Source organism: Sceloporus occidentalis, unplaced genomic scaffold (assembly GCF_023333645.1).
Source record: "Sceloporus occidentalis isolate IW3139 unplaced genomic scaffold, rSceOcc1.0.p SCAF_10, whole genome shotgun sequence".
Lineage (NCBI taxonomy): Eukaryota > Metazoa > Chordata > Lepidosauria > Squamata > Phrynosomatidae > Sceloporus > Sceloporus occidentalis.
In genome coordinates this window covers 21259688-21273546 of record NW_028316990.1, presented here as the reverse complement: position 1 = coordinate 21273546, position 13859 = coordinate 21259688, and the positions used below count along the sequence as shown (strand labels likewise).

General features: G+C 43.1%; 1 protein-coding gene across 1 annotated transcript; it reads right to left on the bottom strand.

Moving 5' to 3' along the window:
* Positions 1–2576: 2576 nt before the first annotated feature.
* On the bottom strand, positions 2577–13640 carry UBA2 (ubiquitin like modifier activating enzyme 2). Its single transcript, XM_089540418.1, has 17 exons — positions 13482–13640; positions 11215–11298; positions 10559–10629; positions 9884–9948; positions 9494–9594; positions 9257–9378; positions 8294–8361; positions 8003–8124; positions 7189–7288; positions 6802–6962; positions 6142–6235; positions 5929–6041; positions 5694–5849; positions 5392–5488; positions 4801–4906; positions 4368–4498; positions 2577–3556 (listed from the first exon to the last, which is right to left on the bottom strand). The coding sequence occupies exons 1-17, from the start codon at positions 13590–13592 to the stop codon at positions 3384–3386; spliced, it is 1875 nt and encodes a 624-aa protein (XP_089396544.1). The 5' UTR covers positions 13593–13640; the 3' UTR covers positions 2577–3383.
* Positions 13641–13859: the final 219 nt, after the last annotated feature.

Sequence of the window (13859 nt, the reverse complement as noted above, 5' to 3'; positions counted from 1 at the left end):
CTTTGCTTTACTCAAACTGTGTTGGAGCAGGCGCCATCCGAAAACAGAGGGGCCATTAATGGGTCCTGCATCCTGTCTTTTTATGGCCTTCCATGCTCCCCTAAGCTTTTATTTTATTAAGAAATTGACACAGCCGCTTGCCACTGAAATTCGGCAGCAAAACCACTCCGTGTCCGATTAAGCCAATATGACAGTCAATTTAGTTCCACTTAGTTCGATACGCAGTTGTATTAATTGATACGGAAAGTGGAGATTAGGAAGCCTTTTTATTAATAATTATTAATGTTAATGTTTCATTGTTGGTGTGATTGTAGCAGGAGGTGAGTTAACTGGTATGTTTGTATGTCATTATTGTTTCATATTTTTATATTGTACGTAATGTGCTGGTTTATGTTATGTAAAGTGTTGTGTTGTATTATGTTTTGAAGTGTCTATCTGAATAAAAAGATTAAAAAACCAAAACATAGTTTTTTGTGGGTTTTTTGGGACTCTGTGGCCATGTTCTAGAAGTCTATTCCTGAACTTTCGTCAGCATTTGTGGCTGGCATCTTCAGAGAAACAAAACACATTGTATTAATTGGAGTAGTTTGTTAAAGTACATTGAGGCTTCATTTATATGTGCATATAAGTCCAATAATAATTAAATCAAATATGAGCAAGGGGATCTTATTGGTCAATAATGAGGGGAGAGTTTTAATGTCAGCGCTGCCTCTGTACCTTGAACTGCCAGGATCAAGCATCAGATCTGTTGCTTTTCAATAATAAAAGGTTAAAAAGAGGAAAGATGGCATCTGTTTTGTGAACTGGAGGGGCCTGCAATTCCAGGACTCCTTAAGGTTTTGGTTTGTACCAGAATCAGCCAAGTAATCCCATGGATACCCACTTTGGGCAAGTCACATTCTCTCAGCCTCAGAGGATGGCAATGGCAAACCCGCTCTGAAGAAACATGCCAAGAATGATAGGGCCACCATAAGTTGGAAATGACTTGAAGCACACAACAGCAACAACAACAAGAACAAATCACTGCTATTAGACACATTATATTGAGGGTAAAGGGATGGAGAGAGCCAGTGGCAGTGGTTTGAGTGTTGGACTACGACTCTGGAGACCAGGGTTCGATTCCCAGTTTAGAGGGTGACCCTGGGCAATAAGTCACACTCTCTCAGCCTCTTCAGGGGAAGGCAATGGCAAACCTCCTCTGAACAAATCTTGCCAAGAAAACCCCAGGATAGGTCTGCCTTAGGGTTGCCATAAGTTGGAAACGACCTTGGAGGCACACAACAAAAGGATGGAGATGGTGATCAGACTGAAACGAATCTAAATATGAAACCATACAATTAAAGGCATACATAAAAACCTGAATTTTGAAGCACATATTTTTTTTAATCTGTGTTTTAATTTGACTCTGGGTTCAGCATTGGAAACTCACTGGATTCACTTTGGCAATTTTCTCACCCCGAGGAAAGCAATGGCAAACCTTCTCGGAACAAGTCTTGCCAAAAGCCTGTGACAGGGTTTCTAGAAGTCAGAAACGAATTGAAGGCAGGTGCTAACAAGACTATTCCCCAAATTTGCCTTGTGGAGTGACCAAAGGACCACAGCATTTTGCAGAAGTAGAGGTGGAAAGCACCCTTCGATGGGTGATAGCATCTTGACCATACAGCCTAGTTCTCCCCTTAAAAACAAAATAAACCCCTTTAATTTTAAACCAGGCTGAAATCTCCAGCCTGCGAGAGGCTTAAAACGACCGTCTGGAGCAATTCTTTTATTTTTGGGCTCCCTGGAATGCAAAGCTGTCTTTGTTTGTTTTCCTACCTTAAAAACCCTAAATCCTCAGAGGATGCCTTCATCCATCTGTCTAATCTGAGGTATTTATGAAGCGTCCATCTTGGCTGCAGTAGCTTTTGACTTTTTGCACGGCGGGGGCTCAGCTGTATCAGCAAGCAAATATTGAAAGAATGGTAAGAATTCAAATTTTATGGGTGCCTGGTGGGAAATGGAAGGGAGGGACATGGTATGCGTGTCGGTCAAACATTTTAAATACATCTTCAAAAATATAATAAGTAAGGGTTTTTCTTTCAAAGGGGCTTTAGGGGTGCTGCATTGTTTTTATCAGACTGTCCTTTGACTGATTTTAAGTGTGAATCTTACCTTGGTTTAATCATTCCAGCTGAGCCTTTTCATTTCCCTTGGAGGAAAAAAGATTCCCTGAATCTTAGAGCCAATGACTGAGGTTTTGCTTGCATTTCTTTTTAACCTGTAAGGCTACATCTGCACTGCAGAAATAATGCAGTTTCATGCCACTTTGACTTCCACAGCTCAATGCTAAGAAATTCTAGTTTTTGAGACATCTGGCCTTCGCTGTCAGAGAGCTCTGGCACCACAAAAAACTACAATTCTCAGAATAGCATTAAGTTATCGCAATTAAAGTGGTGTCAATGTGGATTATTTCTGCAGTGTGGATGCAGCTCATGTTGAGTTTTTGGGGAAAGGCAGGACAGGCGACCGACTGAAGCTTTACAAAAGTAGAGACTGACCTCTGGAGAGGAGGAGACTAATGAAGACTGTCAAAGGAAAACAGTGACAAAATGTTTTATTAAAAAACCCTCCCTTTCAATTCCACCAAAGGACATTTTTCAAGAGTCCCGCACTATGTGTATAGGATGTTTAAAACCAAAACTACAACAGTATTAAATATGAAGAGTGCATACATGTTGCACGTCTTCATGTCAGCACACAGGCGGATGTGTGGGGAGCCGTTCAAGGTGTTTTATTTTGGTCCGTCGAATGAATGGTAGAGAAGCATTTCAGTTTTACAAAACATCCCATATAAATAACCTGAAACTGTAACAGTACACCAAAATCCATTCCTGACACATTCAGGCAGTATGAGCTGAAAGTTAGCCATTGTTTTACAGTAATGTACATTGTGCCGGCTTCACATCTGGAACACAACACATCTTTGCTTTCAAATTTCAATTTTTTTGCTTGTGAGAAACAACAAGAACTGGGCTGGGATGAGAATGCCCCAGCCTCCCTGCCAGAATTCGAAACCTCTCCGATGTCAAGGAGGGAGAAAACCGCTTTGCTAGACTGGAGTTGCCTTGTTTTTCCCATACCAATTCATCTCTGAAAGATTATATACAAAATCATGCTCTGTATTCAGGACTACTTAAGTGTTTATAAACTAGATGCCTACTATATTTAGGACTGAATATGGGCAAAGGTCTACATTCTACTGAGTGGGATGGCAGAGGTTCTGTGAGGCAGAAGGGGCAGGGTTCCTTTCCAGGCCCAGAAGAGACCTTGGCCAAGTCTAGTTCCAGATGTTTTACAAACACACCCAGACCACCCCTGTCCCACCGGCCAGAACATTCCATCACTCAGTCCAGCGCAATGACATCCTCTTGCTCTTCTGAGGGACGCATTCTTTTTGTGTCGGGATGCTCCTTCTCTTCGAGTTTCCTCTTGCGGCTTTTGCTTTCTGAGTCATCGGTGTGGCCGGAAGAACCTTCCTCGGTCTCAATAATCAGCACATCGTCCTCTTCGTCTGGAGCTGGAAGACAAAAAGAGCCACTCTGATGCAGTCCAATATATCATACCTAGGAACTAGACTCCACCTGCTGACTATAGATTATACACTTACACTTAATGAGTCAATTAAACTATTATCTCATGGGTATTTTTTAGTCTTTCACCTGGTGAAATGATGGGCGAACTCAGGTCATATAAGGTGTGGGCATCTAGTGAATTAAGTTGCTGGTCACACGTTATAACAACTTTTAAGGAGAAACCCTGATTGAAGAAACAAGCCCCTGTGTGGATTCAGAAGAACAACTGCACCAAAATGGCGGCATTTAATTTCTGTGGAAAATCTGTTGGAAGGCTCTATAGAGAATTCATAATGTAGTGATTTGAGGACTTGACTATGACTCTGGAGACAGGTTCAAATCCACTCGTGCTCAGCCATTTTTTAAAATTAATTTTATTTAGAGTATTTATACCCCTCTTTTGCCCAAAAGGCTCTCAGGGCAGCTTGCAGATTTTTAATTTGTCAGCTCCCTACCCTCTATCTTACAATGTACAATAGACATGACACAAAAGGAGAAGAGAATGGCAGTGGCAAAGGGAACCAAAACCAGCAGATACTGCCGGTTCTTCCCTCCTTCCAAGGCCAGGACAGAAAACCCCATGACAGGTTCATCTTAGGGTTGCCGTAAGATGGAAATGACCTGAAGCCACCATCAGCACCACATAGCAGCTCATTTTCCACTGTCTTACGTTTCAGGATTTGAAGCAGCTACTCAGAGCTCCCTAAGGCCACAAGTAACCTCAGCACAGTCCCTCTTCCTTTTGTCTCTTTTTACCTGTGGATGTAGATGGCTTTGCCCCATCCTCACTTCCATTGGTGATATTCTTAGTGGGTTCATCTGATGGTTTGGGACCGACAACTTCATCACCGACAACTTCGAACTCCACATCCTTCTCAAGCTCCTCACTGATTTAAAGAAGGTAAACATAATAAGAAAATGCTTGAAAGGGGCACGTGACAGTTTCTGAAATGGCTCATTGCCTCAGACCAGTCCATGCTCACCCCAGTGGCACAACATTATGTTCAAAACCCTGGCTGGGTTAAGAATGAGCCAGGAGTCACAAAGGACCTCTGGCTCCCCCACTTTAATTTGGCTTTTCTCACAAATGTGAGTGCTATGAAATGGATTTAATCTGAAAGTTTGTTCCCCAGAGATGCTATTTCTGGTCTCAATTTCAGGCCACGAAGTTGGCTTTGAATTTTCTCACCAGTGCAGCACATTGATCAAGAGGGTGTAGTCCTGGAGAAAGTCATCTGCCTGCAGCCGGGTGCCATTCCGGATCCCGAATTCTGACAACTTTTTGTGGTTGTTTGCTGGGAGGGTGAGAGAAAAGGAAACAGAAGGATCTCAGTCTGTACTGGGCTGAGGGAAGGGACTCAGACTGCCCCAAGGCCCCTGTTCCACTGCAAGGTCTTGCTGGTTGTTCTCTGAGCAAAGGGAAAAGGGTGTGTTTGGGGGAGACAGAGAAGGATGGTAAGGGCTTAGAAGGCAGAGAGAAGGGAAGGGTGAGGCAAAGCAACAGAAAGGAAGGAATCTGCTTTTTCTTATAAAGCTAGAAGGAAAGGGGTAAGAAGAAAGAAGAAAATGGCACTTGCAGAGCTGGAGAGGTAGGAAGATGAGTGCTGGCATCTCTTTCAGGTTTGTTATGAAGAGATGATAGGATCCACATAAGACATGGCAGCTATCTTGGTTGCACTGTACACATCAAGCAGGATATCCCAAATCCAGCACAACAGTAGCACAGGGCCATAGGCGAGATCCACATGTCCCACTAGTGTAGAGCTGGCCTATTTCATACCTTCAGTTTCTCCTTCTTCTGATGAGATGAGAATAGTCCCCTTTCCATCCTCTATTTGGACATCTGGTGCAACCATATTAAATTTTTCTTTCACAATCTGAAAGGAAAGAAACATTATCACTGGCGTTGGAATAACCTGGGATCTTTTGGACTTAGTGCAGAAAAACAAAAAGTGCAAAGCATTTATCTCCTGAATTAAGACTCTCACATATTGACAAATGACTTCCCCCAGCCATGCCTCCTCCAGTGTGCCTGTTTAAACTGAAAATGCAAGAGTCACAGAAAGAATGGTACTAGTTTACCTTATCCTGCAGTGTCAAAACGGAGACTTTGTGGACATTAAGCTTCACGGTCACCTCCGGCTTGCTTGCACAGACATAGCAGTTTGGGTTTGGGGGGTCCAAAGCACAAGGAACCAGCAGCTTCTTCCTTGGGTTCGGCTGCTTATTAAGGAAGATCTTGGAAAGGAGAGGAGAAAACCAATTAGACAAGTAACACAAGCAAGGAAAACAGAAGAGAAATAAACACCAGACTTACAGCTCTGCACTGGTCTATCTTCCCCGAGAGAATCTTTAAGCCCTCCAGAACGATCAGGCCAGCTATTATTGCATTAGTTGTCGCTATGGCAGGGATGATGTTTCCTGCCATGGCTGCAAGAGAAGCAGATGATAGAGTGAGATGTTTTCTGTTGCACACATGAAGGAGAAAGCAAATACTTGAACAAGTCAGCAGAGGTACTTCAGTTCTTACATTTGATATCAAATCGGCTCTTCATATTCATACTAAAGATATGCATCCTGAGGTTTGCAGCAGACGTGACAAAGTCCATCGCGGAGGGATCATCCTGGAAACAAGTTAATCCTTTCAAATTAAACTGAACATTTCTGAAACTTCTGAACAAAATCCAAATATGTGTACATCTGATATAAAACCATTTTCCTCATTATTCAAATAACACCTTTGACATGGCTAAACTCACAAGGCAGTCATGAATTCAGTGTTTCCATTCCTTAAGAACAGCTGAAATCTTCACAGTGGGATATTGTGAAATTCAGGAGAAGCCCATCAGTTTCTGATATTGAACAACTTCTAAGCTCTGTCTTTTGACAGAGGAGCACAGGAGTAGAACTACCTCTCTTTCAGTTTGCCTATCCTCGCCAGACAAGGGCTTGTTTGAATTGGGCATGTGCAGGAGTCTGTCCTATAGTGGACTGTGCCCTCTGCAGCCATAATAATAATATACAATGTATTTTAGCTTTTGGAAAACCTGTGAATTTTAGCGAAAGTGGCAAACTGGTTCAAGAGCTTTATTCCTTTTTTCATGAGGTGCAATCACAGCCAATGACAAGTACATCAGTAGCGTCCGAGAGGCAAAACAGGTTTACTTCTCTAGACACAACACACACTAACCTTATCCCATATAAGTTCAGCTCCATCACCTTTTTCTGCCAGCTGAGCTCTCAGGGTCTCGATGCTCTTAGAAAAGAGGTGTGCATAGCTCTTGACGTCTAGCACCTGTTGGTCTTTGAGGCCCAAGGAACACTCATTGTGTTGCTCAGATGTGCTGTTCTCTTCAAAGGATGGAAAGCATTAAGACACTGAATATGGAGAAAGGTGGTCTTTAAAAACTATCAGCAAATTCAGCGCAACCTATTTTCAAACAGAAGATTTCTCATTTTCTGAGAAGTCCTTAAACTTAGAACCAGGCAATATTCATGTTTCAGCAGTTCCACTGGAGCCCAATAATTAAATCTGTACTTGTCTTTATAGACTAAAAGAAAACAATCACATGCTTACCTTGATTTTGTATTTCATTCCAGTCCAGGGGCACTGGGGGTTTCCTTTTTCTCCAGAGTTTATCCATGGTTAGTAGATATCTGATGTCATCTTTGAAAAGCTGGAAAACCCGATGTGGAAAGCAATGATGCAATTTGCTCTTCTTCCTCCCAAAGCCACGTTTCGGATCTACCAACCTGTGAGCTCCTAAAAAAAGTAGCTATCTACTTTTTGGATTTCAGCTTCCAGTATCATTGACCATTGGCCAAACTGTCTGGAGGTTTTGGAAGCTGACACCCAAAACATCTGAAGAACCAAAGTGAGAGCTGATGCTTTAAAACACTGATTGAACTGCCAAACTGCACAGTGGGAGCACCGATCTAACATTAGCCTACATTTCAATATTAAATATGATATATGGTTATTTTTAAAAAGCAAATTCTTTGAAACTTGTCAGTTCAGAGGCAATGTTCACTGCTTTTGTTATGTAGCCATTAAAGGCAGGATCTCTTTTAACTTGCAATCCTCACACTTTCTGGTGTGAGTGAATTCATCCTCACACCAAATAGTCTTTAATATTAGTACTGTACGTGGCATATTTTTTAGGAAGCAGGAATTGGTTTGGTTAAAGGCAGCACATATATTTTTAAATAAATAACCCCCTTCACTCCATCATTATTTCCTCTGACCCTTCTAAAGAATACACTGTGTACTGTGGCATAAAGCTTTCTGGGACTGCAAATATGTAGCAGAATGAGATTTGTTTTTACTTCTGCTCTTTTTTCACCAAGCCAGAGAGACTTCTTTAAGTGCTGCTATAGCTGAACACCAATACCTTTGTGAAGAGTTTAACTGAATCGTATCCTGTAGATTTAGCCCATTCCTTGGTGGAAACACGTTTAATATCGCCATCTTCGCTGGATGCTCTCGCTCTGGCTTCAGCTTCTGCAGGCTCCCCTGTCAAGAAAATGACACTTTACATTTGCTATTAAGATCACTCACCAGGCTTAGTTACATTCCTTTGTGGCAGGTGATTCACATCCTGAGGAACCGTGCAGATATCAGAAGGAACACCTTGCAGGGAAAAGACCAAGGGCTCTCCCAAGAAGAACCCTTTTGCACTTACATGCAGCTTCAGGATCAGCTCTGTCTGGGGACACTTCTTGATCAGCATCTTCTTCTCCAAATAACTGGCTGTGTAGTCAAACACAAGAGATATGTGTTCTCCTCAGTGGAGGCTGAAATCTCTCTTAGCACACTAAAAGCAAATGGTGTAAGTAGGATGTGTTCTGCCACTAAAATACAGGGTTGTGTTTTGTCCCTTGCATACAGGAAACATGCTCACTTGGAACTCCACTTCCCTCCCAAGATGGGAAAAGGACAAGAAGAGTACATTTATTTTTCTAGTAATACATATGTCTGTGAGATCATAAGAACTAATTTGGGGGGGGGATCTAGTTTGCACTGCAATAGAGCTTAGCAACCCTCATTTGGAAACCATTTAGAGAAATTTCAGAAGCTGATCTTCGCCTGCAACAAAATGCTGCAATATATCCTCTCTCTCTCTCTCAAAAGGAGTGTTCTCAGTCAGAGTTCCAGCCACCCATTTTCTTCAAGCAGAACATCATGCCTTCTCCTCCTCCTGTGTTTTGTTTTGCTTTCACAACGGTTACACTACATTCTGCACCTAATGAACATGCTGAATTCTTGCTGAGCTTTTTATGTGTGTGGAAATCTATCTTTTTAGTTTTAAAACATTTTTGGTGCCTTATAAACCTTGAGGTTCCCTCAAACGTTGTCTTCCTATAGGAATACCTACACTGAAGGCTACTTACATCACATCAGGATAAGCCAGCCTGAGTTTGCCAGATACCTTGCCAGATACACAAAGACATCAAAAGTGCAGCCTTTTTCTGCAAGGCAGACTTTTTGACCCATTATCCCCTTTACCAATTAACACCCCTCCAATGTATTAAGACACAGAAACCAGGGCCTAACCAGCTATTGCCTTGTCTAGTCAAATAAGATGTCAGTTGCTGGGGGGAAAAGATGTACAAAACTGGCATTACTTTTTAAAGAAGCAACTCACTTGAACAAATATTTTGCCCAGACAATGCAGTGAATCGGTTCAGAAGGAGTGTTGCGGATGGTACAGCCTGGAAAGGTTTTCTGGGTCGGCTTGGGATGGCATTCATAGCACTCTGTCACTCCCTGCAAAGGAGAGAGAAAAAGCCAGAAAATATTGTTTCCTATAGAATTTCCACTGTTGGTGGGAAACTACCTTTTAGGCTTTATCATGCCAAAGCACATGGAAGCAGAGTAGTACCTTTTTGATAACAGTTACTTGTCCAAGATAGCCGGCAGTCCCACTTTCTATAAGGGGAACGTCAGCTGCCAGGCACATCCTGTTCACATGGTTGCGGGCGGCTGTTACGAAAGAATTAAGAGAGTTACTGGTCTTCTAAAGGTGAAATCCAGGCTCTAACATGAACCTTCCACAATTTTTAGGTATTACAAATGGTTATATTCAGTGCATGCAGTCACTGTCTTTAGCATTCACCACCGAAAAATCAAGGTAGCAGTCGCCCATAATATTCACTTTAAAATATCAGATTATTTGAGGATGGGGAAGTCATCATATATTGAGATACTTCTCAGCCCCCGCATTTCAAAGCTCCAATTCCTAGCTGTTTTACAGAAGCAAAGAAAAACCTACCTCTGTTATCCAAGGCATTCATAACTAGGGTAAACTGCCGAAAAAATTCCACGTTATAGTCTGCGCTGCAATTAAAACACAACAACACACGTTCATTTTAGAGGGTTTAATAAATACAAAGTTTTGACACGGCAGACACACACACACAACTATATGAACAAAACCTTTGCCAAACCACACACAGCAAAGTGTTGCAGTTGTGTTGGTTACAATGTAATCAAGAATGAATGAATTAAAAACAACAACAGCATTCCCTCCCCTCTTTTTTTTGAGACAACAGATGAAAACAGTTCAGGGCAAAATGAAATAAGCTGCTGTATTTCTGGATTGATGGCTAGTTGACTGGGAATCTCTGTTGCCATTTCTCTAAAGAAGAGAGAGCTGTCTACAACTCAAAGTAAAAGAGCTTCCTCCGACCTCATTTGTTTTCATACCACAATTGCCTGTATCATTTCCAGGCAGAGTATCTATCAGAAATCTATTTGTTTTTGTTCTGAATATATATACATAGATGACCTCAGAAGGTTAAACAACTATTTCGTACAAGCTGTAATCCCGTATTGCAAAGAACATGCCTATACTTTTAACCAACAGCTAACTGGAAACTGAAAGTGGAGACTTTGGGTGTCTAGTTTATACAGACTCCAAATATGAGAACAAGAATGCCAAACATACTTTGTGATGCTGTCATGATAAGCTGTGATGTTCGCTTTTGGATGAAACTGTAACACGCTTTCCTTGGCAACCTGGAACAGACCAAGAACAGATGCCCAACGTTTGTATTAGTTCATTCGAGAGCAAACCAAGTGTACAATTTATTCGTGTGGTTGACCGACTGCCTTATCATAAAAGACAAAGCAAAACCAATACGTTAAGAGCAAGAATAAAACATAGAACAGCATTTTTGAATATAAATATATATATAAAATCCCTGTTATGAACAAGAAATGGCCCAATGGATTTGTAAGAAATGTACAAACAGCAAGTTAGCATCAGTGAAAGCCGAGAATACTTCTTACTGGTTTTATTACTATAAACAATCAGATAAATGTATGTATTAGCTGGTATATATATGATATCTTATGTAATGATTGTGTTTTAACTGTGTTGTAACCCTTATTATTATTATTATTATTATTATTACTATAAAAGCAGTTTCAAGATGAACTCTGTGAAGTCATTACATGACAAACATCTAGATGTTTCCAAGTTACATGAAACTAAGTGAAACTAGCCATCCTGAGCCCCAGTTTTGGGAGAAGGGCAGGATAGAGATAAATATGATAACGAAGTGGGATTCTCTAAGGACCATGCTTTGCCGTTGCTCTTACCTGAGCTTTCGATCTCCCAACGTGCTTCTTTTGGAACAAGAACTGCCTGTTGAGGTTACTGACATCAATGGTGTCCAGGTCAATCTAGAAAGACATTAATTGTCACAGCTTCTGATTAACAAAATACTGTATGCGCTCACAGCCTTGCAAATTGTATGGTTACTAGTCGCCATCGCAAGACACAACCATTCTAGCCAATTTAGAGTCCAAAACTGAATTGCTACAAAGCCTTCCTGGATCAGCACCAGAAAACAAGAAAGTGTGTCTAAAAAGCGGGCTTTTCCCCAGCCCAAATGCTCCTTGGTCAATGGAAAGCTACTATCATCACACACTTTCAGCTCGAAGTGGAGCGTGTAAAATGGTTTTCCTTTTCTGTACACAATCTCGCACACAAATACTTAGGTTTGCAATGCCAAGTCAGAGGCAGCTTGAATACGCAATGGATTTTGAAGCCCCAAGAAATAATAGTAATAACAACAACATTTATTTGTATCCCGCCTCTCCAACAAGACTGAGGCAGCTTAGATCAGTAAAAACCATACAACACAATAAAATAAATCCCAGTATCCGCTCTGTCCTTAAAACAAATCCACATAATAATCACAACATAAACAGTGAGTATAGTAAAATACAAGAGGCGCTCCACATGACGTTCTAACTCTACTCTTTGGGGCCGTCGCTACACGCTTCAAGAGCCACAGACCACTATCTCCACACATTTTGAGGTTAATTATAAAAAACCCCACTGTTTTGTTTCTAGTTGATATCAAACAATTGATGCCACGTGTGTTTTATTTCATGTCTAGAACGCCTGCCCTGCTCTCCTTGTGGAATAGGAAACGCTGCAGGATGCCTTGGGTCCAGCGCTTGGGGAAAAGGTAAGCTATAAACAAACAAACAAAGGTGCCATCAACTGTTTGAGATCAACTAGAAATCATATCCTTTAGCATGTATCAACCATCCAGCGCCCAAACTGGTTTTCATTTGCATAAGACTAAGCCAGGCATGTTCTGACAGAGAAGTCTGTTGAAGCCGAAGCAACGAGGATCAGAGAACGCACTTGGTCTGGGCTAATTAAGACAGAAGCCCCTTCGTTTGGCTGACTTCCCTGATCAATTTATTAGGCCCCTGTTATTACGGACCCCTGTGTATATCACCCCAGGATTGCCACCGTCTTTACTGTTATTTTATCACTGGATGTTATCCATCATTATGAGTATTAACTGGGAATTTTAAGGGTCGGAGGGAGGGATAATGGGGTTTATTCGGTATTTCATTGTACTTTGTATTGTATTTTATTCTTATTGGAAGCTGCCTTGATCCAACCGGAAAGGAGGGATATAAATACAATGTATTACTATGATGATGATGATGATGATAAAAATATGACTTTCAGCAGCGTCACTGAATGAAAACATGGCCTACAAAAGCTATAACCCATGATGAAAGGCAAGATGAACGCATGTGGCAAGAACAAGGTCGAAAGCAGGTGGGAAATAACAATAGATGCAGCATAAGGATGGGGATGATGGGGGTTGGAGTGGGGAAAGGAGGGAAAGGATCCTAAAGTTGGGGATAATAGTAGTGACAGTGGGGGGGGAGGACCTCAAGGTGGGGCTGATGGGGGCTGGAGTTAGAAAAAAGGACCCTAAAGCTGGGGACAATAGGGGCTGAAGTCAGGAAAAAGGACCCCCCCCAAGGGAGGATGATGGGGGTTGGAGTGGGGAAAGGAGCTCCAAGGGGGATGATGGGGGCAAAAGTAGGGGGAAAGACTCTAAGGTTAGGGATAATGGGGACTGGAATCAGGGGAAAAGGGCCCCAAGTTTGGACATGATGGGGGTTGGAGTGGAGGAAAAGGTTGGGGATGATGGGGGTTGGAGTGGGGAGAAAGGCACTCCAAGAGGGGATGATGGGAATGGGAGTGAGGAAAAGGAGCCTAAAGCTGGGGATGATAGTGGTGAGAGTTGAGGGGGGAAGGACCCCCAAGAGGGGCTGATGGGGGCGGGACCCTAAAATTAGGGATGCTGGGGACTGGAGTCAGGGAAAAGGACCCCCCAAGGGAGAACGATGGGGGTGAGAGAGGGGGAAAGGGCCCTAAGGCCGGGGATGATGGAGGCTGGAGTCGGAGAAGGGCCTCCAGGGTCGGGGATGATGGGCGTGGCCTTGAGGCTGGAGCGGTGACGTCACGCGCAGCGCCTTGAGGCGAATCTCTGAGGCGCCTCAACGAGGGGCCCAGCGGGGCCTCCTCTTCCGCCGCCGCCGCTCACCACGTCGATGTGTCCGAAGCCCGTGAGGACCAGGTCCTTGAGGAGCTCGCAGCCGATGCCTCCGGCGCCCACCACCAGCACCCGGCACCCGGCCGCCACCTCCGCCGCCATGGCCCTCCGTCCAAGGCGCCAAAGAAACAGCAGCAGCAAGCTTTTCCCTCAGGAGCTAAGCCGGCTCTGCGCATGCGCACACGACGCCCCCGCCTCCCGTGCGTCGCCATAGAGGCGCAGGGCGGGAAGGGCTAGAGCGGCTCTCTTCGCCAGCAGCAGGCGCCCGCGCGCATGCGCAAGAATGTATCTCTCTCTCTCTCTCTCTCTCGCCCCCTAGCGGATTGAAAATGGCTTGAGAGGAGTCAGGCTCAGGACACTGCTGGGCTC